The sequence below is a fragment of the Jaculus jaculus genome, chromosome 10, assembly GCF_020740685.1.
Source record: "Jaculus jaculus isolate mJacJac1 chromosome 10, mJacJac1.mat.Y.cur, whole genome shotgun sequence".
NCBI classification, from domain to species: domain Eukaryota; kingdom Metazoa; phylum Chordata; class Mammalia; order Rodentia; family Dipodidae; genus Jaculus; species Jaculus jaculus.
In genome coordinates this window covers 22,024,522-22,049,946 of record NC_059111.1, presented here as the reverse complement: position 1 = coordinate 22,049,946, position 25,425 = coordinate 22,024,522, and the positions used below count along the sequence as shown (strand labels likewise).

The 25,425-nt window shown below is 48.5% G+C and overlaps 2 protein-coding genes across 6 annotated transcripts; one reads left to right on the top strand and one right to left on the bottom strand.

Moving 5' to 3' along the window:
• Positions 1-3,493: 3,493 nt before the first annotated feature.
• Fam219b (family with sequence similarity 219 member B) lies at positions 3,494-9,664 on the top strand. 4 transcript variants are annotated; one of them, XM_045160192.1, is made up of 5 exons: positions 3,494-3,680; positions 3,804-3,894; positions 4,997-5,074; positions 5,487-5,535; positions 7,248-9,664. In XM_045160192.1, exons 1-5 carry the CDS (start codon positions 3,494-3,496, stop codon positions 7,407-7,409), a joined length of 567 nt encoding a protein of 188 aa, XP_045016127.1. In that variant the 3' UTR covers positions 7,410-9,664. The 4 variants fall into 4 exon arrangements, with proteins under 4 accessions (XP_045016127.1, XP_004672904.2, XP_045016129.1 ...); XM_004672847.2 differs by having other exon boundaries at positions 7,245-9,664; XM_045160194.1 differs by lacking the exon at positions 5,487-5,535 and having other exon boundaries at positions 7,248-7,383.
• Positions 9,665-10,888: 1,224 nt separating this feature from the next.
• Positions 10,889-22,957, bottom strand: Mpi (mannose phosphate isomerase). Of its 2 annotated transcripts, XM_004672840.2 has the most exons (8): positions 22,894-22,957; positions 21,787-21,914; positions 20,012-20,212; positions 18,206-18,347; positions 15,928-16,110; positions 12,570-12,743; positions 11,859-12,067; positions 10,889-11,589 (listed from the first exon to the last, which is right to left on the bottom strand). In XM_004672840.2, the coding sequence occupies exons 1-8, from the start codon at positions 22,907-22,909 to the stop codon at positions 11,371-11,373; spliced, it is 1,272 nt and encodes a 423-aa protein (XP_004672897.2). In that variant the 5' UTR covers positions 22,910-22,957; the 3' UTR covers positions 10,889-11,370. The 2 variants fall into 2 exon arrangements, with proteins under 2 accessions (XP_004672897.2, XP_045016124.1); XM_045160189.1 differs by lacking the exon at positions 20,012-20,212.
• Positions 22,958-25,425: the final 2,468 nt, after the last annotated feature.

Sequence of the window (25,425 nt, the reverse complement as noted above, 5' to 3'; positions counted from 1 at the left end):
TTCTGCAAATGGACTCCACATGCATGCACCACTTTGTATCTGCCTTTATATGGGTTCTGGGAAATTGAACCTTGGTTGATTAATTTTGCCAGCAAGGGCGTTAACCACTGAGCCATCTCCAGTCTTGCACATGTTCTAGCACTGAGCTATGCCCTTAGCCCACTTTGTAAGGTCTTTAAAATCATCACCTTTCCCCTACTTGACTCCTTTATTAGAGAGTAGGAATAAAAAATAAACCAAAAACCAGGTGTGGTGGAACATGCCTTTAATCCCAGCACTTGGGAGGCAGAGGTAGGAGGATCACTATGAGTTCGAGGCCACCCTGAGACTACATAGTGAATTACTGGTCAGCCTGAGCTACAGTGAGACCTTGCCTCAAAAAACCAATAAATAAATAAACCAAAGCAGTATGTATATTTATTGTATAGTTAATAGCCATGGTTTTTAGGTTTGATCCCTCTAAACAAGCAATTTCCCCTACATGCAGTGTAGCAGCCAGATTCCCACCCAGGGGTGTTTGCTAGCCAAGCCCTCGTGAAACATTCTGTGACCATACACATGAGTGTGAAGGCACAGTAGGCTACTGCAGAAATGGCATTTAGTTAAAGCTTAGAGAACTAGGGTGGGGTGGTAATCCTAGATCCAAAGGTATTGGGACATGTTTGGCCTTTGTACCACTAGGGTAGAGAGAAGAGATTTGTTTTCTCTCTCTCTCATTTTGGTGTGTGTGTGCCTGTGAGTTCAGGCACACACGTGGAGGTCAAAGGGCAACTTTGGTTACAGTCCTCCTCTTCCACCTTGTTTGAGGCAGTCTTTCATTGTTCACCTATTGCTACATTTGCCAGGTTAGCTGGCCTGCAAGCTTTTGGGGGATTCTCCTATTTTCAACTGCCATCTACCTGTAAGCGTGCTGGAATTATAGGTGTTTATGCTAAGGCATCCAGAATGTAGGTTCTGGAAATCCAAACTTGGGTACTCTTGCTTGTACAGCAAGTGCTTTATCAAAAGCCAGTGTGGGGGCTGGGGAGATGGCTCAGTTCATTTCCCCAGGACCCGCATAAAGCCAGATGCACAAAGTGGCACATGCTTCTGGAGTTCCTTTGTAGTGGCAAGAAAGAGGCTGTGATGTACCCATATTTTCCATCCCTTTTGGTTCTCAAGTAAACAGAATATGTATACTTACATCTTATTTAAATGTATTTATTTGCAAGAAAAGATGAAAAGGAGACAGAATAGGAGCACCAGGGCCTCCAGCCACTGCAACAGACTCCAGATGCATGCAGTACTTTGTGTAGCTGGTTTTATGGAGGTCCTGGGGAATTGAACTCTGGTCATCAGGCTTTGCAGACAAATGCCTTAACCACCAAGCAATCTCTTCATCCCTATACATATATCTTTTTAAAGTATTTATTTTTATTTATTTATTTGAGAGAGATACAGAAATGGGCAGGCAGAGAGAATGGGCGTGCCAGGGCTTATAGCCACTGCAAACGAACTCCAGATGCATGTGCCTCCTTGTGCATCTGGCTTATATGGGTCCTGGGGAGTCAAACCTGGGTCCTTTAGCTTTGCAGGCAAGCGCCTTAAGCACTAAGCCATCTCTCCAGCCCCCTATTCATATATTTTAAAATATTTATTCGTAAGCAGAGAGACAGAATCGGAATGTAAAAAGCCTCTTGCCCCACTGCAAACAAACTTGAGACTCAGGTGCCACAGCGCTTCTGACTTAACGTGGGTACTGGGAAATTGAACCTGGGTCAGCAGACTTTGCAAGCAAGCACCTTTAGCAGCTGAGCCATCTCCCAGCCATATATATATATATGCATGCACACACATACATACATACATACACACACACACACATATAAAGTTTTTATATATGTGTATATATAAATTTTTAAGGCCAGGATGGAAGTTAATTAATACTTAAGATTGTCTTCTTAAGGTCTCCATTCCCAACAAAGAAACACTAACTGGGGACTGAACGTCTTACCTATCATCATAGGTCTGCATAAGCTTTTGTAGCAACTGCCACAGCACAAGCGATGGTAACCCTTCGCTGAATGGAAGAGCAGAAGGAAGTCAGATCAGTCACTGATTGGGTCTGAGTCAGGGGACGGGGAGGCTGTGTGCTGTGGCAGTTCTTGCTCTGGAGTCTCATCCTCCCACAACCTAGTTTTTCTTTCTTACTTTGGGAGGGAGATACTTTAGTTTTCTTAAATTACTAATGAACTTGTATTTTTCTTTTTTGGCCTGTGTGTGTGTAGAAGGATCTTGCTATGTAACTGAAGCTGGCCTTGTACTGTGTTCCACACTCTACCTCCTCACTGTTAGAATTACCTGTATGCACCACCACACCCAGGTCTTAAACTTCATTTATGAACTACCAGTTCTCGCTGCGGAAGTCATGAAGATTGAACATTAAGCAAAATCATAGGAAATTGTCTCTGGAACTGAAAAACAGTCTAGTGGCCATGCATAGTGAGGCAACGCTGTAATCCCAGCCCTTATAAAGCTGGTGCAGGAGGATTGTGAGTTTGAGATCATAGAGGAGTGGAATCCACCTAAGCAGAAAGGATTTCTTAGTGTTTCATTTTTCAAGAAAAAAAAAAATTGGTTTGGCTCTGAGGACTGCACAATATTGACCAACCTTGTGGATACAGTGTGTTAGCCATGGAACAGCCTCTTATTTGGCAGTTTCTACAAGGATCTGGACCTCATTTCCAGCCAGACACAAGTCATCCCCTGGGGGCCAGAAAAGTCAAGAGTCTTGACATAGCTCGATACCCTGCCAAACAGACTCAAGAGTGCACTTTCACCCTGTTTTCTAGGAGCCAATTTTGGTTTTACTGGAGAACAGACACCGACGTTGGCTGTATCTTTGCTGGGACTGAAGGCGCAAGCCACCACCTCCTGCTGGTTCCACTTGATTTTGACACAGTGCTGGCCTTGGACTTCCTCTCCAGTGCTAGGATGACCGCCCTGTGCCACCACGCCCTGGCGTTCCATTTTACTTTTTGCTGTGTTGGGCATCAAACCTAGGGTCTTGCACACGCCAGGCAAGCACTCTACCACTGAGCTACAAGGTTTTATTTTTAAATGTGGAAACAGACCCAAAGGGGGGCCTCCCCTGACCAAGGTGTCAGCACGTGTAGTTTAGAAAGGGCGTGGGATTCGGTGCAGCGTCTTGCACAGCCCAGGCACTGCTCCTCTAGGTCCTTGAGCCTCTCAGGCCCGTTTCCTTTTCTGGAAAAGCGGCCTCTTCAGTTCAGCCCGGTCGGCGCACGCCCGGGGGCGGAACCGCGGTGCTGAGCCCCTGCGGGCGGCCGCGGAAGTCAGGACCCGGCGCACCCGCGCCTGCGCGCCGCCCGCCATCTTTGTAAAGCGGCGCTGGTGCCCGGCCGCTGTCCGTCCGTCCGTCCGTCCGCCCGCCCGCCCGCTCGCGCGTCCCGGGGCGGGACTGCGCCACCGGCGCGGCGGGGCGGGGCCGGCCATGGCGACCGCCGAGCTCCGCGGACACGCGGGGCGGACTTCCAGCCCCGGTTCCCAGCCGGCCTGTGGCCCGGGCGGCGCGGCGGCGGCGGCGGCTTCCCTCCGGCTCGGGGAGCGCACCTCCGCGGCCGTGGAGAAGCGTGGACCGTACATGGTGGCGCGCGCGCCTTCCATTCAGGCCAAGCTGCGTGAGTGTGGCGGGACGCGGGCAGAGCTCGGCCCGGGCGGCGGCTCCCCGGGAGGAGGGGAGGGGTTTAGGTGCCGCCCCGGCCCGGGAAAAGCCCTGCTGACCCGGGTCCTTTGACTTGCAGAGAAGCACCGGGACCTGGCCAAGGCCGTGCTGCGGAGAAAGGGCATGCTGGCGGCCTTGCCGAGCCGCCCCGACTCTTCAGGGAAAAAAAGGTCTCCGTGGCTTTCGTCCGCCTCCTCTGCGCCGGCCGCTGCCGCGGAAGGCCTTAGTCCTCTGTCTGGGAGACGGGGTGCTCAAGTTTGCAGAACAGCTAGTGGTTGTCCCCCGCCCCTGACAGCCGCCGCGTTCACGATCCTAAAAATGAGAAGTAGAAAAACCCTTTCTTTCCCCTAAGACTAATAGTATCGAGAGAGAGAAAGAGAGAAAGAAAAGCTTTGGACTTCTGCCAATGCATAGATACAGCAGATCAGTCACTAAGGCAGGGAGGAGCATGGTGGCTGGAGTCTCAAGCTCTCTCAGAGCTGGACAGGACCTTTTCCAGCTGAGCGCTGAAAGTCAGGTGAAAAGATTTGCCCAAAGCCTCTGGTTAAATAAGGTGCAGGGAGGCTGTCTTACTCTGGTTCATGTAGCAAGTTTTTTTTATTATTTTTTGTTTATGATTTATTTGAGAGCGACAGAGAGAAAGAGGCAGAGAGAGAATGGGCGCGCCAGGGCCTCCAGCCACTACACACGAACTCCAGATGCGTGTGCCCCCTTGTGCATCTGGCTAACGTGGGTCCTGGGGAGTCTAGCCTCAAACCGGGGTCCTTAGGCTTCACAGGCAAGTGCTTAACGGCTAAACCATCTCTCCAGCCCCTCCCCCCTTTTTTGGTTGGGGGTGTGTGTGAGTAGGCCAGTACATACTCTGAGGAGATGTAGCCACATGTTTGGAGCTGCAAGCCATGATGGCTGAGGGACCAGGTGGATAAAAGTGTGAAGTAGGCTTGGAGAGATCGCTTAGTGGTTAAAGCACATGCCTGCGACACCTAGGACCCAGGTTCAATTCTCCAGGTCCCACGTAAGCCAGATTGCACATGGTGGCTCAAGCGTCTGGAGTTCATTCTCAATGGCTAGAGGCCCAGGCGCACCTAGTCTCTCTCCCTCCCTCCCTCCCTCCGTCTCAAATAAATACATAAATAGATCTTTAAATAAAAGTGTGAAGTTGTACAGTCAATTTTTTGCCCATACGGCGAGGACTCTGGCTTTCCCTGTGAGAGTCCCATAATATACTCTCATCTAAGTCTGTCCTCACCTCCCCTTTTCTTCTCCCTTCAGGTCAGTGAAATTTAACAAGGGCTACACTGCTCTTAGCCAGAGTCCAGATGAAAACCTGGTGTCTCTCGACTCTGACAGGTGAGTGCTTCTCTTGGAAACACCTGCTGGGGAGCCACTGGGATCCGCACTGCAGGTTGCTTGGTGCCTTTGCTTGTTTGCTGTCTCTTTCAAGGCTCTTCATGCACATTCTGGGGCAGTTCTCTTCTCGGCACTGTTTCCCCGTCCTAGGATGTTTTCGTTGGAAGACTCAGGGAATCTGGGGGAATTCATCCTGTCCTATTGTGTGTGCATTGATAGAGAGAGTGACCTTGTCCTTGCTGGAGCCAATTGAGGGAGCCGTGTGCACTCAGCACAGATTCTGGGCTTGAGTTCTATGGTGTGTGATCTTTGCTTCACAAGCCCGTCAGACTCCCTTGCATGCTTCCTTCCCCTTGCCATTTGCAGCTGCGCTCCATAGACCCCCGAACTGACTGTCTTCCTCTTCTCCTAGTGATGGGGAGCTGGAATCCAGACACTCCTCCGGGTACTCCTCCGCAGAGGCAAGTCCAGAGCGCCTTTCTGCGCGGTGCCCGGCTGCAGGCAGCCTCACTGCCACTGCCAAACAGGTGTTTGGTGCTTGCTGTGTTCACAGCACTGCACCAGACTTCCAGTTTGTTCTCCCAGCTTCCACTCTGCCCTCTTCCCTCAGTAGAGAGGGATAGGTGCCTTATGAAGGCTGTTGAAAATCTAGGAAGCTGTATTCTCAGGGCTGAAAATGACCTCGCAAGTCTGTAGTCCAGACCACAACTTAGAAAAGGAATCCTCCCGATAGAGCCCAGCTAAATATTTACTAGCCTGTGCTTGTTTGAATGCTTCTTCTAACTGGATACTCACTGCATCTAAGAAGCATTGCTTGCTACCCTCCCCCAGCACACACACACAACCCTTCATTGAGTTGCTTTCAGAGAAGACTTCCTTGTTAATATGAAACGCTTCTTGCAGTCTGGACTCATGGGTCCTGGGCCTGCCTTCATTGTTACCGTAACTCTAGTCTCCCCTTGACTGTTCTTTCTCTGAGATCAGCATTCAGTCCTCCCCCACCCATCTTCTACCAAGCCTGCTTCCTTCCCAGCCACAGAAGTTCAGTTCCTTTCATTGTTCCATCTCTGGAGACACACCTCCTAGGCTGGCTTTGTGGACACCTTGTAGAATGTTTGTTCCAAGCCCAAATAGAAACACAACATAAATTTCTCAGACTGGGCATGGTGGTGTATGCCTTTAATCCCAGCACTGAGGAGGCAGGCAGGAGGATCGCTGAGAGTTCAAGGCCACCCTGAGACTATATAGTGAATCCTAAGTCAGCCTGGGCTAGAGTGAGACCCTACTTTGAAAAAACAAAACAAAAATTCTCAGCCAGGCACAGTGGTAATTACTGTGGAAGCTGAGGTTGGAGAGTCCCTTGAACCCAGGAGTTTGAGGCCAGCCTGGCCAACATAGTGAAACACTGTCTCCAAGAAAAAAAGTTCTGGCATGTGTAGCCGACTCTGAGAGAGTTGAAGTGCTGGGAACACAACTGCTTTCCACTAGTATTTCATCTCCAAGTCCTTGATTAGCCTGAATTTCTTGGACATTGCATACTCCTTCTATGAATGGGAGACTAAGATAAGGTTATTGAAACTAAGAAAGTTGAATCAATAACCAGGGGAAGTCTTAAATTTTCCCAGCCTCTTGTACCATCTGCCAGTAAACTGGTGAAACCAGGCTGACTTCCACTTTGCCGGGACCAAGCCCTGCCCTGCCCTCAGAGAGGTAACAGGCCTAACCAGCAGGACAACAAAGCTGCTTCTCACCCACTGCCACTGCACCCATAGGTCTCAGCTACTCTAGCCCATTGTTGTGTTGTCATGGTGCCAATTTTCAGCCCTACCAGGGACCTCGTGGTATCCAGTGGGAAGGGCCAGGGCAATGACTTTCATACACAATCTCAAATTTGCATTTGTATCCAGTGTTTCAGGATTCCTTAGAACAGCTCCCCACAAGTCAGTGATGTGAAACCTGGGCAGCACTTGCTAAGGCTCCCAGGAGCCCCTTACTGCTAGGGGAGGCACCCTTGGGAAGTGGTGTTGCTTCCTCCTGTAGTCCCGGGTGTGAGGTGGCCTTCAGGTATGGTAGGGACAGGAAGCCCAGATGCAGGAATGAGAACTAGCCTTTCTGGCAGCAATTACATGTGCTCTGCATCTTGGCTTATAGTTCTCTCTCCTTCTTTTAGCAGGTGAACCAAGATGTGAACCGGCAGCTGCTACAGGATGGCTATCACTTGGATGAGATTCCAGATGACGAGGACCTGGACCTCATTCCCCCTAAGCCCATGGCCTCCTCCACATGCTCCTGCTGCTGGTGCTGTCTTGGGGACTCTTCCTGTACCCTCCAGTAGACATAACCCTCTGGGATGGGCCCAGGACTACAGAGCCTGTGGCCTTTCTTTGTAGCTCAGCACGGTGGGCTGTGCTCCCAGCCCAGAGTCACTGACCCTGTAGACACGTCAGTGACGACAGTAGCCCTCACCTGGTGCTTCTCAGGCCAATGGCCACCATCTGGGCCGTAAGGTGATAGGTGGAATTCTGCAGTTCTCTGTTACTGGAGTAGTATGAAAAAGCCACTTCAGTAAGAGCCAGAGTAGCAGAATCATGTGGCTCTTATGATGGCTGAGAAAGGTGGCTAAGAATACCATTTGCAGACATCTTGACTGGTGTTTGCCATGGTGTTCTAAGGAAGGGAACGAGAACTGCTGTGCTGGCTGTTGGTGCAGGTGGCAGACGATGGCACTTTATAGCTTGCAGCTAGGAATCTGAAAAAGAAGGGACCTGGGACCAGTTCAAGAAATTCCTTATGCTTTTTCTCTTCCCAGCTCTAAAGTAGTTAATAGGTTTGACCTTCAAGAGAGCACAAAGTGGGTTCCTTTGTCTCCTCAGGTTACATATGGGAATTTAGCAAATTGCTTAATGATCCAAAAGGATCATCGCTTTCAGTCTCTTGACCCGGGACAGATTCAACCAGAAGGAAAACTGCTCCGTCATGTATATATTTATTTATTTGTAGTTCCTTGGTCTTGGCTAGTTTCTCCTCCATCTTTGAGCTAAGGGTTTAGTTGAAGGTTTGGGGGCTGGTTCCAGAAGCCTGTAGTTTTTGTGATTACCAGCAGAGGGAACTGCAGGGCAGTCAGTGCCTTCCTATATATATTTAGCTTTTTAAACTTCCAGGAAGTAGCAACAGGTGAGAGCGGGCGTCTTAGGTAGCTGTGTGGTTCTGGTCTCGGACAGGATGGGGAGGAGAGACAAACCAGCTCCTAGACCCCTCCTGAGGAGACAGATCAGGCTGACCTGCAGGGGTCTCCCCTCTAGCAAGGCCCTGTTCTGTGGCTGGACTCCTGCCCTAGCACAGGCCTCATCCTGGAAGTGTACTCTGGTAGCGTGCTTGCCTAGCATGTGCAGTGCTCTGGGATGGATCCCATCTCTTGCAAAACATAAAGGATTGGGCGTTACAGCAAACCTCTGGGTGAACGGAGCTTCTCCTGACCCCAGACTAACACAATAGGGTCAGGCCTCACTGGTCCTCTGACTGCCGCTGGGGAATTTCTCTTGCTCTGTTCTAAGCCTTTTTCTGGAATTTGGTTTTTCAGTGCCATTCCTGGACTTTTGAAGCCTATGGCAAGGCTCGAGTGGGAGTAGACCCAGCCCAAGGAGCATGTCACAATGCTCAGGTTAAAATGTCGTCTCCTGCTTCACCCAACGTGATTGAAAGAATGAGATGTCACATCAAAAGATAAGGCCTTGTCATTTGCCAGACCCCTGTCCTCATGAAGGCCATGTTGGCGGTGCTTGACAGGCTGAGAGGAGCACAGGGTCTGGGCTGTGACTTGGTCTGCTAGCCAACAGCATCATAGCAGATGGCATAGAAACCAGAGCATGTCAGCTTGCACTCTGGGGACTGAGGTGGTAGAGGCTTTTTTTTTTCCTGCAGCAGGACTCTGCTCTTTGTACAGAGCCTGCAGGGAACAAGGATAGCTCCCTTATGAGCCCCTCACCCACCAGAGACCAGGTCCAGATTTGTGTAGAGGTGAAGAGCACGTGCGAAAGGGAACAGATGTAGGATAATGTGGACTTGACTGTAGGGACTCAGTGAGGGCCAGAGGTGGTTGTAGAAGCCAAGTGTGGAGCCACATTGCTGGGGGGAGGGGGGGGAGCTGGCTAGGACAGTAGCCTGGGCAGTTGGTAGCTGCTCAGGGAAAGAAGACAGGACCCTGAAACCATGTCCTGTGGGTAGTCATTGCTGCAGTTAACTCTGAGGTATGGGAAGGGAAGTTCCACAGCTGGGGGCCTGCGTAGGAGGGCATTACCTCATGGGAAAAGCTGTGGGGATATGGGAGACAGGATGGTGTTCAGTGAGGTAGGGTAGAAATGGTCAGTTGTTGGGAACCATACTGAAATACCAACAATAAAGGGCACCAAGGTGCCCAGATCCAAACTGCCTTAATTCGGAGTGCCGGGTGTTCTGTTGGAGATGGGAGTCCTGAGGAGGGCTTCCTCATAGGAGTGGTTCCACCTGGTATAGACTCTGCCCCACAGACCTCTTGGCTTGTACATCTACACTGTAATTTATAAGAATAAATGCAGTCATGCTGTTGACCTATATCTGTGTTGCAATTAGATCAGTAAGATTTTGTTTTTAATTTGCAATAGGATTTTGTTTTTCTTGAAGTAGTTCTCACTCTAGCCCAGGCTGGCCTCAGTCACAGCGATCCCCCACCTCTCAAGTACTGGGGTTAAAGGCATGTGCTACCATGCCCAGTTTGCATAGGACTTTCAAGAAAGCCTTGGGTATCTTGAAGAGATACAGCTTGATTGCCCAACAGTGGGCAACCCTCCTGGAAACTCCTTTTGTGCTGTTCCCCATGGGTATCAGTTTGGAGTTTGTTTGATAGAAGCCATTTTCATTAGGCCCTGGGCTTTAAATGGAGAACTCCATTTCTTTCCTTTAAGCTAAACAAAATTTTGAATTTAAAAAAACAAAACCTCACCATGTTGGTGGACACATCTTTAATCCCAGTATTTGGGAGGCAGTGATAGGAGGATTTCTGTGAGTTCGAGGCCAGTCTGGAACTACAGAATGAGATCCAAGTCAGCCTGGGCTACAGCGAGACCCTACCTCAAAAAAGCAAACAACAAAAAGCAAGTCACCTCAGGACTGAGGATGTAGTTTCATTGATAGAATGCTTGCCTATCATTCATGAAGCCCTGGGTGTGATACCCAACACCACATAAAACCAGGCACAGTTGCACACATTTGTAATCCCAGCATTGGAGAGTCAGAGACTGGGGGAGGGGGGATCTTCTGGAGCTTGCTGACCACCAGTCTAGCTGAATTTGCAAGCTCCAGGCCAATGTCAAGACCATCTCAAAAAAGATACACAATGGCCAGACGTGGTGACACACCCCTTTAATCCCAGCACTCAGGAGACAGAGGTAGGAGGATCACCATGAGTTCGATGCCATCCTGAGACTGCATAGTGAATTCTAGATCCACCTGTGTTATAGCAAGTCTGTACCTGGGGGGAGGGGGGAGTAGAGAAGTGCCTGAGGAACACTCAAGGTTTTTCTGGGCTCCATATATATATGTACGCTTGTGTGCACATATGCACACAAACAGGAAAGAGGGCCAAGGCTTGCCTGCAAGCTGTGCATCTGTGGCTGAAGCTGGCTGCTTCTCCCACTCCTTCCTATAAAAGGGTTCTGGAATCTAGCCTGCCCACCCCCAGGAAGCTGCATGAAGAGAACTAAAACAAAAGTTGGACAACATCCAGGGAGAACTCTTCCCACCCAAGCCAAGGACAGGAACTCCAAACGCTGACTGCTCTTTACCCTGCAGCCTGAACACACACGAGTTTAATTGCTTTGACAGAGCTGGAGGAAAAGTGCAAGCTACATCAGTCCACAGGTCTTTCTCCCCTGCAGCCAGTCCCAGGGCAGGAACGCTGTTCTTAAGACATTACCTTGCCCATCACTCAAATAGGTGTTGAGCATTATTATAATGCTGGGTCACAGATTTCCACACAGCCTAATGCTTGAGCTGGGTCAGAGCTGCTACCTTCTGAGTGGACACAAGCCTGGCTCGGATGTGGCAAGGAGTGTTGAGGAAAGAGTGGAGTGTCAGGCCTCAGTCTTCAGATGGGCTCCTCATCCTGAAGATGGTTCAGCCTGGGCATGGTGTGGAGTCGCTGCCACCAGGTTCACTATGCCCGCTCTTCTAGGGTGTACCCAGAAAGTGCGCAGCAGGACCAGGGCTCCGGCTGGAAAAGGAGTGGGCCTGGCCAGGACTTGCTAACAAGGCTCTGACCCTTACAGCAAACAGCAGGCGCGGAATATCAGCAGGTCCTTGGGCTCAGTGAGCTTCAGGGAGACGCTCTCATTGGCCCCAATAAAGAGCACCCCACCACGCTGCAGGGGGATTGCTGCCTGGGCGGTGGGCGTGCTGGCTGTCACTGTCCCCTGCACCATTAGGAGGATGCTGGCAGAGTTGAGTGCCAAGACCTTGTATTCAGTGACAGAACCAGGGACCTGGACAGGAAGAAAGGACAGGACAGTAGAGTTCAGACTTTGCTCCTGGATTCAAGACCTACCCACCTCACGAGCTTTTGGGGGTGGGGGACAAATCTGCCACCTCCTCCCCCACTGCTGAGGTTCTTATCCGCATGGAGGCTTTTATCTGGTTCCCGGAAGTGTATTGGCTGTGCAGCTGCCCCCCTCAGGTGAGCTTAACGGGAATCTCAGCCCCAGGTGTACGCTAAACTAGGTTTGTCATGCCACACGAAGTCCTCCTCACTCACCTGCATCCTCATCACAGTGAAGTCTGGCACGGGGGGGTTATAGATGGAGAGGTAGGGGTCGTCCTGACTCTGTTCTGGGGGAAAGAGCCTGTCCTTGCTGGCGGTAGGGGTGTAGTTGAGCATCTCGCACAGAGTTGGGACATCGATGAACTTGGGTGTCAGGCCAGCACGCACTGTGTTGTCCGAGCATGCCATACACTCCACACAGTCTGGGGACACAGTTGTCATGTGTTAGGAAGACAAAGTATACCTTGGAGTTTGGTTCTCCAGGGCTGGGCCTCCTAACCTAGGCTATGTGAATGAACATCCTGTAAAATTAGGTAAAAATATATGAGTGGCATTCTGTAGAACAGGATTGAGATAAAAGACACCAAAAACATGGTGGACTACTGATGCAGCTGCTCTCAGAGGTCAGAGTGGATGGTACTTAAAGGTTTCTTCAAAAAGTAAAAATAAAAAAGCTTCCTCAAGCAGGGTGTAGTGGTGCACACCTTTAACCCCAGCACTCAGGAGACACAGGTAGGATTATGTGAGGTCTGAGGCCAATCTGGGACCACCAAGTGAGTGCCAGGTCAGCCTGGACTAGAATGAGACCCCCCCTTGGTAAGAGGCCTCCCCAGCTACCCTCACCCCCTTTTATTTCTTCCATCCAGATGGGAAAGCAAGGATTAGTGGGGATGGCAGTGGGCTCACTACTGAAATGGGGCTCACCTCCCTTCAGGTAGGCATGGGGCACGTTGGCTTCCAGAAACATGGCTTCCCCTGGCTTCAAGGTAAGCAAGTTGAGGAAGTAGATGGCAAAACACCCAATGTCACCTGGGTACTGCTGGTGCAGGTCCAACAAGAGCGTCCCACAGATGTCTTCCATGCTGTTTCCAGCAGACACTGAGGGTGACAAGAACACCCCAGGCCATTCAGAGGTACTTACGGTTGGCAGGCCCACACTGGTCAGGGGATTTTAAGAACAGTCCTGCTCACATGAAGTCAGATGCTCTGCTGAACCCGTCCTGCCACCCATCCTTGGTTCTTTCCCCACGCATGCCATGTCATCAGCACCATCTGCATGCCTGCTCTACCCTGGCTCCGAAAAGGGCTCCAAGTGCAGTCTTTACACGCACAATGTGCATTCTTTTTTTGTTTGCTTGTGTGTTTTTTTTTAATTTTTTTGTTTCTTTCTCTGTCACTCTCAAATAAATAAAAATAGAGAGAGAGAGAGGGAGAGAGAGAGAGAGAGAGAGAGAATTGGTGTGCCAGGGCTTCCAGCCTCTGCAAACGAACTCCAGATGCGTGCGTCCCCTTGTGCATCTGGCTAACGTGGATCCTGGGGAATCAAGCCTCGAACAGGGGTCCTTAGGCTTCACAGGCGAGCACATAACTGCTAAGCCATCTCTCCAGCCCGTGTTTTTGTTTTTTGAGGTAGGGTTTCACTCTAATCCAGGCTGACCAGGAATTTACTATGTAGTCTCAGGGTGGCCTAGAACTCACAGTGATCCTCCTAAATCTGCCTCCAGTGCTGGAATTAAAGGCATGAGCCACCACACCTGGCTTAACACAATGTGATTTCTAAACTTCAGCACTACTGGCATTTTGGCCCAGATAATTCTATTTTTAATTTTTTTTTATTTATTAGAGGACCCAGATGCAAGTCCAGGTAGCTATAGCCACCTTATATTCGATAAAAATGCCAAAAATACGCATTGGAGAGAAGACAGCCTCTTCAGCAAATGGTGCTGGGAAAACTGGATATTTATCTGTAGAAAGATTACAATAGATTCTTCTCTCTCTCCATGCACAAGAATTAAGTCCACATGGATTAAAGGCCTTAACATCAGACCTGAAACTCTGAAACTGCTACAGGGAAAAGTAGAGGAAACCCTTCAACATAATTGGTCTTGGCAAAGACTTTCTGAATATAACCCCAACTGCTCAGGCAATAAAACCACAGATTAACCACTGGGACCTCATGAAATTACAAAGATTTTGTACAGCAAAGGGCACTGTGAATAAAGCAAAGAGGCAACCTACAGAATGGGGAAAAGTCTTTGCCAGCTATACATCTGATAGAGGATTAATATCTAGGATATACAAAGAACCCAAAAAATTAAATGATAAGAAATCAAACAAGCCAATCAAAAAAGGCTATGGAACTAAATAGTTCTCAAAGAAGAAATACAAATGGCATATAAGCATCTAAAAAAATGTACTACATCCCTAGTCATCAGGGAAATGCAAGTTAAAACTACGTTGAGATTCCATCTCCTATCAGATTGGCTACCATCATGAAAATAAATGACCATAAATGCTGGCGAGGATGTGGAAAAAGAGGAACCCTTTTACACTGCTGGTGGGAATGCAATGTGGTCCAGCCATTGTGGAGATTCCTAAGAGAGCTAAAGATTGATCTACCATATGACCCAGCTATAGCACTCCTAGGCATATAATCTAAGAACTCATCTCATTTCCTTAGAAGTATGTGCTCAACCATGTTTATTGCTGCTCAATTCATAATAGCTGGGAAATGGAACTAGCCTAGATGTCCCTCAACTAATGAATGGATAATGAAGATATGGCACATTTATACAATGGAGTTCTACTCAGCAGTAAAGAAAAATGAAGGGGAGGGAGGGAGGGAATTACCATGGGATTTTTTTTATAATCATGGAAAATGCTAATAAAAATTTAAAAAAAGAAAAGAACGGGGAAATTGAACAGTTGAAAGGGAAAAAAAAAGAAAAATGAAGTTATGAAATTTGCGGGAGAATGGATGGATCTGGAAAGGATTATACTAAGTGAGGTAACCCAGGCCCAGAAAGCTAAGTATCACATGTTCTCTCTCATATATGGATCCTAGCTACAGATGATTGGACTTCTGCATGAGAAGGAAAAAAACTCAGTAGCAGAGGCCAGTAAGCTAGAAAAGAGATATAAAGGGAAGAGAAAGGAAGGGAGGGGGGTACTTAATAGGATGGTATTGTATATACATAAGTAGAAAATAGATTAATGGCAGTGAAAAGGCCCAAAATGAGGTCTGGGGAAAAGATTGAGTAAAGGAAAAGTGGAGGGACAGCTAATCAAAATCTAAGAGGATATAAATAAATCATATGTAATCCTACTTTTTTGGACAGTAGAACACTCAGGAGCCGTAGATTTTTGCTAGAAAATTTTCAATGCCAGGGATGGGCATTGAAAATGCCCCCAAAGCATCGTAAGCCATTGCCAAGGTCCTTGGTTTCCCACCAGGACTAGATGGTAAGACCCTATTGCTGAAGACTCCACATACTTGGGCTGTGAGTTCAAAGCCACCCTGAGTCTACATAGTGAATTCCAGGTCAGCCTGGGCTAAAACAAGACCCTACTTCAAACCCACTCCCCCCAAAAAAACAGGGCTGGAGAGATGGCTCAATGGTTAAGGCACTTGCTTGCAAAGCCTAATGACCTGGGTTTGACCCTTAGTACCCATATAAAGCCAGATGCCCAAAGTGGCACATGCATCTGGAGTTTGTCTATATAGCAAGAGGCTCTGGCACAACAATTTTCTCCCTCTTTTCTCTCTCCTTAAAAAAAAAAAAGCCAGGCGTAGTGGCACATGCCTTTAATCCCAGCACTGAGGAGGCAGAGGTAGGAGGATTGCCGTGAGTTCGAGGTCACCCTGAGACTCTATAGTGAATTCCAGGTCAGCCTGGGCTAGGGTGAGACCCTACCTTGAAAAAACAAAAAAAACAAAACAAAACAAACAAACAAAAAAAATCAGTGTGGTGGCACACACCTTTAATCCCAGCACTCGAGAGGCAGAGGTAAGAGGATCACTGAGGGTTCAAGGCCACTCTGAGACTATAGTTAATTCCATGTCAACCTAAGCTAGAGCGAGACCCTACCTCAAAAAAAACAAAACAAGCAAAAAACACATATATGAAACAGCAATCAACTCCGGGCTGGAACACAACAATATTGGCCAACAGGCCACCTAAGTTGGGCCCTTTAAGTCTTCACCCTGGGCAAAGTGGTTGCGAGCCCTGTCACCGTGGCGTCAGGTCTGTGCTGCACCCAGCCAGGCCCACACCAAGCTCACCTTGCTGGGAGATCCGTTTCACCAACAAGTTAAGCTGCTCCACCACCACCTTCTTCTCGCTCCTCATCAGATGGGTAAAGCAGCTCCGCAGAGCAGAAGCCATGGCCTGGGAGTCGCTGCCCAGGCTCTGCCTCAGCTGTGTGGTAGCATCATCTCCAATCAGGAACTGGAACTCGGGTACCTCTGCAGGAAGGCCAGATCAAAGGCCATCTCAGGAGTGGTGAGAGGGAACCCTCAGAAGTGAACACTTGGAGAGCTGGAGAGATAGCTCAGTCAGTAAAGTGCTTGCTTTGCAAGCATGAGGATCTGAGTTCAACTCCTGGTACCCATGTGAAAATGCCACACATGGGATGTGTGCCTGTGAAGGGAGAGAGAGGCAGATACTGGGAGCCAATTGGCCTGACAGTCTAGTCTAATTGGCTTCCAGCCAATCACAGACCTTGACTTAAAAAAAAAAAAAATAGGGCTGGAGAGATGGCTTAGCGGTTAAGCGCTTGCCTGTGAAGCCTAAGGACCCCGGTTCGAGGCTCGGTTCCCCAGGTCCCACGTTAGCCAGATGCACAAGGGGGCGCACGCGTCTGGAGTTCGTTTGCAGAGGCTGGAAGCCCTGGCACGCCCATTCTCTCTCTCCCTCTATCTGTCTTTCTCTCTGTGTCTGTTGCTCTCAAATAAATAAATAAATAAATTTTTTTTAAAAAATAATAATAATTATGGGCTGGTGCTTGCCTGCAAAGCCAAAGGACCTCGGTTTGATTACCCAGGACCCACATAAGCCAGATGCACAAGGTGGCTCATGCATCTAGAGTTTGTTTGCAGTGACTGGAAGCCCTGGAACGCCCATTCTCTTTCTCTCTGCCTCTTTCCCTCTTGCAAATAAATAAATAAAAATAAAAATGTTTGAAAACAAATGGAAAAAACTAACTAAAGAAAAAAAATGGTGCTGGGCGTGGTGGCACATGCCTTACACGCCTTTAGTCCCTACAGGAGGATGAGGTAGGAGATCATTGTTGAGTTCAAGGCCAGCCTGAGACTAATGGTCAGCCTAGGAAAGAGCGAGACCCTACCTCAAAAAAAAAAAAAAAAAAATCTCCCGACATAAAAGGCCTGGATATCCATGACCTCATAGTGCCTGGCACTACCTAAACAAGATCATCATAAGAGGAGGAAAAGATCATGACATCAAAATAAAAGAGAGACTGATTGAGATGGGGAGGGGATATGATGGAGGATAGAGTTTGAAAGGGGAAAGTGGAGGGAGGGAAGGTATTACCATGGGATATTTTTTATAATCATGGAAAATGTTAATAAACATAGAGAAAAAAAAAAAGACTGAAGATATGGCTTAGTGGTTAAGGCTTCTGCCTGCAAAGCCTAAGGACCCAGGTTCAGTTTTCCAGAACCCATGTGAGCCAAATGCACAAGGTGGCACATGTATTTGGAGTTCTTTTGCAGTGGCTAAAGGCCCTGATACACCCATATTCTATTCTCTTTCCCTCTCTCTCTCAAATAAAGGCTGGAGAGATAGCTTAATGGTGAAGGTACTTGTTGGCAAAGCCTAGGGATCCAGGTTTGATTCCCTAGTACCTACCTAAACCAGATGCACAAGGTGGTACATGCGTACATGCAGAGGCTAGAGGCTCTGGTGCACCCATTCTCATTCTCTCTCTCTCTCTCTCTCTCTCTCTCTCTCTCTATATATATATATATATATATATATATATGCCTCTTTCTCTCAAATAAATGAATAAAATAGTAAAAATAAATAAATATTTAAAAGCTTTAAAAATAGAGGGGCTAGAGAGATTGCTCATCTGTTAAAAGCATTTGCTTGCAAAGCCTGACAACCCAGGGTTCCATTACCCAGTATCTATGCACAAAGTGGCATATGCATCTGGAGTTTGTTTGCAAGTGGCAAGAGGCCCTGGTGTGCCTGTAATCCTTCTCTCTCGGCTTGCAAGTAAATAAAATATTAAACAAAAAGAATGAGGACGGGGGGGGGGAGGGTGCTCTCAACCCATCCTTAGCCAAGGAGCCAATCCCGGGCAAACCCTGCAGTGCAAACCGTTCACCACCCGCACTCAGCAAGCACGCCTGAGTGCACTCTCACTCATCTGGCCCACTGGCTCCAAAAGCCATCTCACAAGGCCAAGCAACCTTCAGTTCCTGGGACATTCAGCCTCTGTTCTCTGTCACTGTTCCTTCCCACTCTGGCCTGGGCTCCTCACACATCGCAGGCCTGATTCAGATACATGCGCCTTCAGCATCGGCCCAACCTTACTCTTCAGGAAAGTCACAATCTCCTCAACTGGCCGGAAGCCACACAAGCCCTGGAAGGAGGTGAGAGCGATGGCCATCTCTGGCTTGTGGTTGGCATCAGGGTAGTGCTGGGGCGCCTGGTGGTGCAGTTTCTCTGCCAGCGCCTGTGGGTGGGCAGTAGAGGTCAGTCAGGGTGCAGCCATCACCCAACAGGAGTGCCAGTCCCACCAGTCCTTATTGAGTCCATTCCAGATGCCACACAGAGGTACTCATCTCTGCCCTGGACCTGGTAAAGGCATCATGCAGAAACTTGAGATTCAGCTAATTTGGGTGGGGAAATGGGCCAGAGCTAGACAGACCAAGAAGGCTGGCTTGTGGGTCAGAAAACCTAAACAAGAGGCCAACTCTGGCACAAGCTGTGTGAATTTGGGGAAATCCCCCCCCTTCTCTGGATGTTACTTTTGGGGAGATAGGGCCAGGAGGATTGACAATCAAAGTCATCTCAGCTATATTATATAGTGAATTTGAGGCCAGTGTGGGCTACATGAAATCCTGTCCCCAAAACCCCAAACAGGGCTGGAGAGATGGCTTAGGGGTTCAGGCATTTGCCTGCAAAGCCAAAGGACCTGGATTTGATTCCGCAGGACCCACATAAGCCAGATGCACAAGGTGGTGCATATGTCTAGAGTTCGTTTGCAGTGGCTGGAGGCCCTGGCACAGCCATCCTTTCTCAAATAAATAAATAAATAAACAAAGGCTGAAGAGATGGCTTAGTGGTTAAGGCACTTGCCTGCAAAGTCTAAAGACCTGGGTTCAATTCCCTAGTACACACGTAAGCCAGATACACAAGGTGGTGCATGTGTCTGGAATTCATGTGCTAGAGGTCCTGGCATGCCTATTCCCCTCTATATCTGCCTCTTTCCCTCCCTCTCTCAAAATAAATAAATAATAAAACATTAAAAGAAAAATCCCAGCCAAGCACGGTGGCACACACCTTTAATCCCAGCACTCGGGAGGCAGAGGTAGAAGGATCCCCATGAGTTCGAGGCCACCCTGAGACTACGTAGTGAATTCCAATTCCAGGTCAGCCTGGGCTAGAGTGAGACCCTACCTTGAAAAACAAAACAAAAAGAAAAAAGAGGGCTGGAGAGATGGCTTAGCGGTTAAGCGCTTGCCTGTGAAGCCTAAGGACCCCAGTTCTAGGCTTGGTTCCCCAGGTCCCACGTTAGCCAGATGCACAAGGGGGCGCACGCGTCTGGAGTTCGTTTGCAGAGGCTGGAAGCCCTGGCGCACCCATTCTCTCTCTCTCCCTCTATCTGTCTTTCTCTCTGTGTCTGTCGCTCTCAAATAAATAAATAAAAACAAATTAAAAAAAATAAAAAAAAGGAAAAGAAAAAAGAAAGAAAGAGAAAGAAAAAACCCAAACAAAAATAATAATAGGATAAGAGTTGGGGCAGATTGCTCAGGCTGGGCTGAGCCATGGGTGGAGTTAAGGCAACAGGTAGGGTGCCTTCCCTGCCCTAAAAGTTGAATTCATCCTAGACAAGGGGGGAAAGGGCAGATATGAATAGACCTGGATAGAGTAAGGAGAGGCCAGGAACAAGTCCCTAAGAATAAGCTTCGAGAAGCTCCTCTGGCATAGGCCAGTTAGCGTTCCAGTTAGGCTGTGCCATTTGTTACTAGCAGCTGGCCCTGAACAACCAAATTGGGAGTGGTCAGACCCGGATTTAGCCCTGGGCTGGAGCCTGGTATGGGCGGGGTGAAAGCTATGAAAGGGCCTCAACCTAAGCCTGTCTACTCTGACCTCTGCACCCCTCTGATCCTTTACCTTGTTAGGGTGTGCCTGGATAGACAGGGCTGTTTCCACCGAGAGCACTTTGAAAAGGAAGGGCAGCTTGCCATTAAAGGTCTCTTTGACCTTTGGACCCAAGCAGTCCTGGTTTTCGGCAATCCACTGGCCTAGGGTCTTCTGGGAGATGTGGTTGTCAAGGATCTTGGCATCCCCCCGGGGGTGTGTGCCCATCCACAACTGGAAAGACAGGAAAATTGAGAGAGGAGAAGGCAGGTGGCACTCCTGGTTTGCCTGTCCCAAGTCATACTGCACTTCCCACAGGGCAGCTGGGTCCTGAGACAGGCCTGGGCACATGTTCACACCATCTCACACACACAAAGGGAGAGAGGGGATCTAGGCCTTAGTCCAGGCCCCGCCTCTCACCAACCGTAGAGCCTTGGGCTAATTATGTCTCTTCTCTAGTGTTGGTGTTCTTATTTATTCACTTGTCTATTGTTGTGCTGGGAGTCAAACCCAGGGTCACACACAAGACTGGCAAGCACTCTACCACTGAGCCACACCACACTCTAGAGTTAGTTTCCCCATGTCCAGTGAGGAAAATGGTACCTTCACAGTCACTGAAAAGCCATATGCTTCTGACAGCTCAATGAGGCTGATCAGATTTGTGAGTTCAAGCTCATCTTTGGCTCTAAAGCAAGTTCGAGACTAGCCTGTACTGCATGAGACCTTGACTCTAAAAAGCAAACACAAATATTCAGTAAGGGGCTGTAGAGATAGCTTAGCAGTTTAAGGCACTTGCCTGCAAAGCCAAAGGACTCAGCTTCAATTTTCTAGTACCCACATAAAGCCAGATGCACAAGGTAGCGCATGTGTCTGGACTTTGTAGTGGCTAACAGCCCTAGAATGCCCATTCTCTCTCTCTCTCTTTCTCAAATAAATAAATAAAATATTTTAAAATATATTTATAAAAAAATATTTAACCAAGCGTGGTGGCACACACCTTTAATCCCAGCACTCAAGAAGCAGAGGTAGCAGTATCACCATGAGTTGGAGGTTACCCTGAGACTACATAATGAATTCCAGGTCAGCCTGAGCTAGAGTGAGACCCTACCTTGAAAAAACAAGAAAAAAAAAAAATCAATAAATGCTGAGACTTATTGGGCAAAGGAGGGTTCTAGTAATCTCAGACTTCTTTTTTTTCAAGGTAGGGTCTCACTCTAGCCCAGGCTGATCTGGAATTTACTATGCAGTCTCAAAGTGGCCTCAAACTCACTGTGATCCTCCTACCTCTGCCTCCCAAGTGCTGAGATTAAAAGAGTGTCACACTCAGCTCCTTTCTATTTTTTTAAAATATACTTTATTTATTTGACAGAGAGAAAGAGGCAGAGAGAGAGAGAATGGGCGAGCCAGGGCCTCCAGTCACTGCAAACGGAACTCTAGATGCGTGTGTCCCCTTATGCATCTGGCTTACGTGGGTCCTGGAGAGTCGAACTGGGATCCTTTGGCTTTGCAGGCAAACACCTTAACCACTAAGCCATCTCTCCAACCCCCTCTCTGTTGTTTTTGTTTTGTTTTGTTTTGTTTTTTTGAGATACAGTCTTGCTATAGAGACAAGGTTGGTCTTGAACTCTGTATGATCCTCCTGCTTTAAACTCCCCAGTGCTAGGATTATAGGGCCGATCACAAACTGTTAAAACTTTTGGCGTCCCAACTTGTCCATTAACTTGTACCGGTCTGAAGGGCCCAGCGGGCTTCCTCCAGCTGCCCAGGCCCTTCCCAGCTGATTCCTGTAGTTTTGTCTCAGGTCTCACCTCTGCATAGGGCTTGTCCTCTGCAATCTGGGCCAGCGGGTCACTGCTGGCCAGCAGGCGTGCCACTTCGCTGTTGGAGCCCGTCTTCCCCCAGGCATACTGCTGCACCACACAGGAAAGTGGGAACACTGTGGGTACAGACAGACCGTCAGCTTCCACTCAGCTCCTCCGACCTGGCTCTAGTGTTGGGAGAACTAGAAATGGGTGGGGCCGGGGAGGGGGAGGGATGGCTTAGCAGCTAAGGTGCTTGCTTGCAAAGCCAAAGGATGGGGTTCGATTCCCCAGGTCCCTCTTAAGCAGGGTGCACAAGGTGGCACATACGAGTTCGTTTGCAGGGGCAGGAGGCCCTGACATGATCATATTTTCTCCCTTTCTCTCTCAAATAAGTATTTTTTTTGTTGTTGTTGTTTTTGTTTTTCGTGGTAGGGTCTCACTCTAGCCCAGGCTGACCTGGAATTCACTATGGAGTCTCAGAGTGGCCTCGAACTCACAGCAATCCTCCTACCTCTGCCTCCCAATGCTGGGATTAAAAGGCATGCGCCACCACCCCCGGCCTCAAATAAACAAATTTAATTTTTTTTTTTTTTTAATGGAGCTGGGTGTGGTGGCACAGGCCTTTAATCCTAGCACTCGGGAGGCACAGGTATGGGATCGCTGTGAGTTCGAGGCCAGCCTGAGACTCCATAGTAAATTCCAGGTCAGCCTGGGGTATCCTACCTCGAAAAACCAAAAGAAGAAAGAAAAAGATCAGGAATGGGTGGAAGGTGCTGACTAGGGATGGAGCCAAACAAGGGCGCGCAGGTTGTTGGGTGGGACCCCTGTCTTCTACAATCCTGGAAGTTTTCATCTCTAAGAATGGTGAGCTCCGACAGGGCTGGTCTCCCTCCCGCGAGCTATCCATTGCACTGCACCCCGTCCCTCCCCACCGCACCCCGGGGCTGCAGTCCCATCACAGGTCCTCTCCTCTACCCAGAGCCCACAAATCTTCAGGCGAAGTCCCGTGGGTGGGCTCGACCTCGCAGGTCATGCCGGAATTAGCGTGTACCCCCCGCCCCGCCCCTGGACGCGAGCACCACCAAGCTCGTCGACATCTAGCCAACGGCTCACCTCGCTGACCTGCCATCCCAGCCGCCGAAGACCTAGCTCTGGGCACGTAGGTCCTTCCCAGCAGCCCCCGCTGCCTTTCACGCAGAGCTTCACGGGAATTGTAGTTCCTGGCGCCCGCCCCCCCCCCACTTCCACGGATCAGGATTCACCAGCAACCCAAGGCATCTTAAGTCTAACCATGCCTTTCTGCATCCTCACGGATTTACTGAGCTCATGATAAGTACCACACAAGATAGCACTTCCATGCCTTTCAGAGCTTTTCTTTCGGAGAAGAGAAAACAAACGGATGCAGTAAGTAAATCATACAGTCTTTTGCTTGTAAAGCCTGACGGACCCAGTTTGACTCCCCAGTACCCAAGTAAAGCCAGATACACGAAGTGGCACATGCATCTAGAGTTCATTTTCAGCCCATTCCCTCCATCTCCTCTCATCTTTCTCTCCGTCTCGCTTTCTCTCTCCTTGCAAATAATTAATTTAAAAATATTTTAGGGCTGGAGGGATGGCTTAGCAGTTAAGGTGTTTGCCTGCAAAGCCAAAGGAAGCCTCTACCATGTCCAAGGGAAAAGGAGTCTGCCAGGGTGTAGATATCAACCTCCCCTGGGGTCCTCTGGTTTATATAAATCAAACTACCCTTCAAAGAAAGCTTTCTCATACATACACTAGAAAAGTAATAAACTGGTAGAGGACTGGAAAGATGGCTCAGTGGATCAAAACACTTGCTAGCCCCTGCTCTTATCCCCAGTGCCCACATTAAGCCAGATGCACAAAGTGGCATATACATCTGGAGTTCATCTGGCCTGGCACACCCATATTCTCTCCTTCTCTTTCTCAAATAAATATATAAAATATTTTAAATATCTTATTTTATTTTTTATTTAAGAGAGAAAGAAGCAGATAGAGAGAATGGGTACACCATGGCCTCTAGCCACTGCAAAGGAACTCCAGATCCATGTGCCCCCCACATGCATCTGGTTTACATGGGTCCTGGGGAATTGGAGCTGGGTCCTTGGGCTTCACAAGCAAGCTCGTTAACTGCTAAGCTATCTCTCCAGCCCTAAATATGTAAAAATATTTTATAAAAAGAATTGTAGCCAGGCATGGTGGTACATGCCTTTAAACCCAGCACTAGGGAGGCAGAGGTAGGAGGATCACAGTGGGTTCAAGGCCACCCTGAAACTACATAGTGAATTCCCGGTTAGCCTGGGCTAGAGCAAGACCCTACCTTGAAAGCCAAAAGAAAAAAAAAGACATTTTGTTTTGTGAAACATGTATTTGATCTTCATCCGCCCTTTCTTGGTCTAAAATCCTTGGACTCTCTTAAGTGATAAGTGCCTTTTGTGATGCTAATGAATGTATATTCTGGATATTAATCCTCTGTCAGATGTATATCTGGCAAAGATTTGCCAAGGTCTCCTGGTATAAACCTGCTTAGGGCTGGTTCCCAGAAGAACCAGCCAAGTGATTAGAGGGTTGGAACTTTTAGCCCCAATCCCTGAGCCTCCAGGGCAGGGAGGCAGGCTGAAGACTGGGTTGATCACCAGGTGGTCGATGATGTGACCAAGCTAACCTACATAATACAGCCTCCATAAAACCCAAAATAAGAGCCGGGCATGGTGGCACATGCCTTTAATTTATCCCAGCACTCAGGAAGCTAAGGTAAGAGCTTTGAGTTTGAGGACAGCCTAAGACTACATAGTGAATTCCAGATCAGCATGGGCTACAGTGAGACTCTACCTTGAAAAACCAGCCCTCCCAAAGCCTACCCTCCCCAAAACAAATAAGGACTGGGTCTGGGGAGCTGAACCTGAAGAGGTTTTTGAAGGAAGGGTGCTTGACAGAGGACTTGGAAGCTCTGTAGCCTTTTCCACATGCCTTGTCCTGTGCATGAATTTCATCTGGTCATTACTATGAGATCCTCTATAATAAACTGAAAAATGGGAGATTTTCCTGGCTCTGTGAGCCACTCTAGCAAATCTATTAAACGCAATAAGGGGTTATGGGGCCCCTTATGTAAGACCAGTGTGTCAGAAGTACAGGTAACACAACCTGGGGTTTGTGGTTGGCATCAGAAGTGGTGGCCCATCTTGTGGGACTGACTGGCAGGGACTCACCTGGGACACCATTTATTTCCAGGCAAATAGCTTCAGAATTGGATTGGGTTATAGGACACATAATTGGTGTCTAGCGGGGTATTACTTAGTGTGCAAAGAAACAACTTCCAAAATCTGGTGTCAGAAGTATTGTGTTGAATGACTGGGAGAGTGAAGAGAGAAAAAAAGTTGCTTTTCTTCAATTTTTTTTTTGGGTTTTTTTTTTTTTTGGTTTTTTCGAGGTAGGGTCTCACTCTGGTCCAGGCTGACCTGGAATTAACTCTGTCATCTCAGGGTGGCCTTGAACTCATGGCAACCCACCTACCTCTGCCTCCCGAGTGCTGGGATTAAAGGCATGCACCACCATGCCCGGCTTTTTTGTTTTTTTTGAAGTAAGGTGTTGTTAATGATTCTTAAACTTTTTCATAAAATAGAAAAGGAA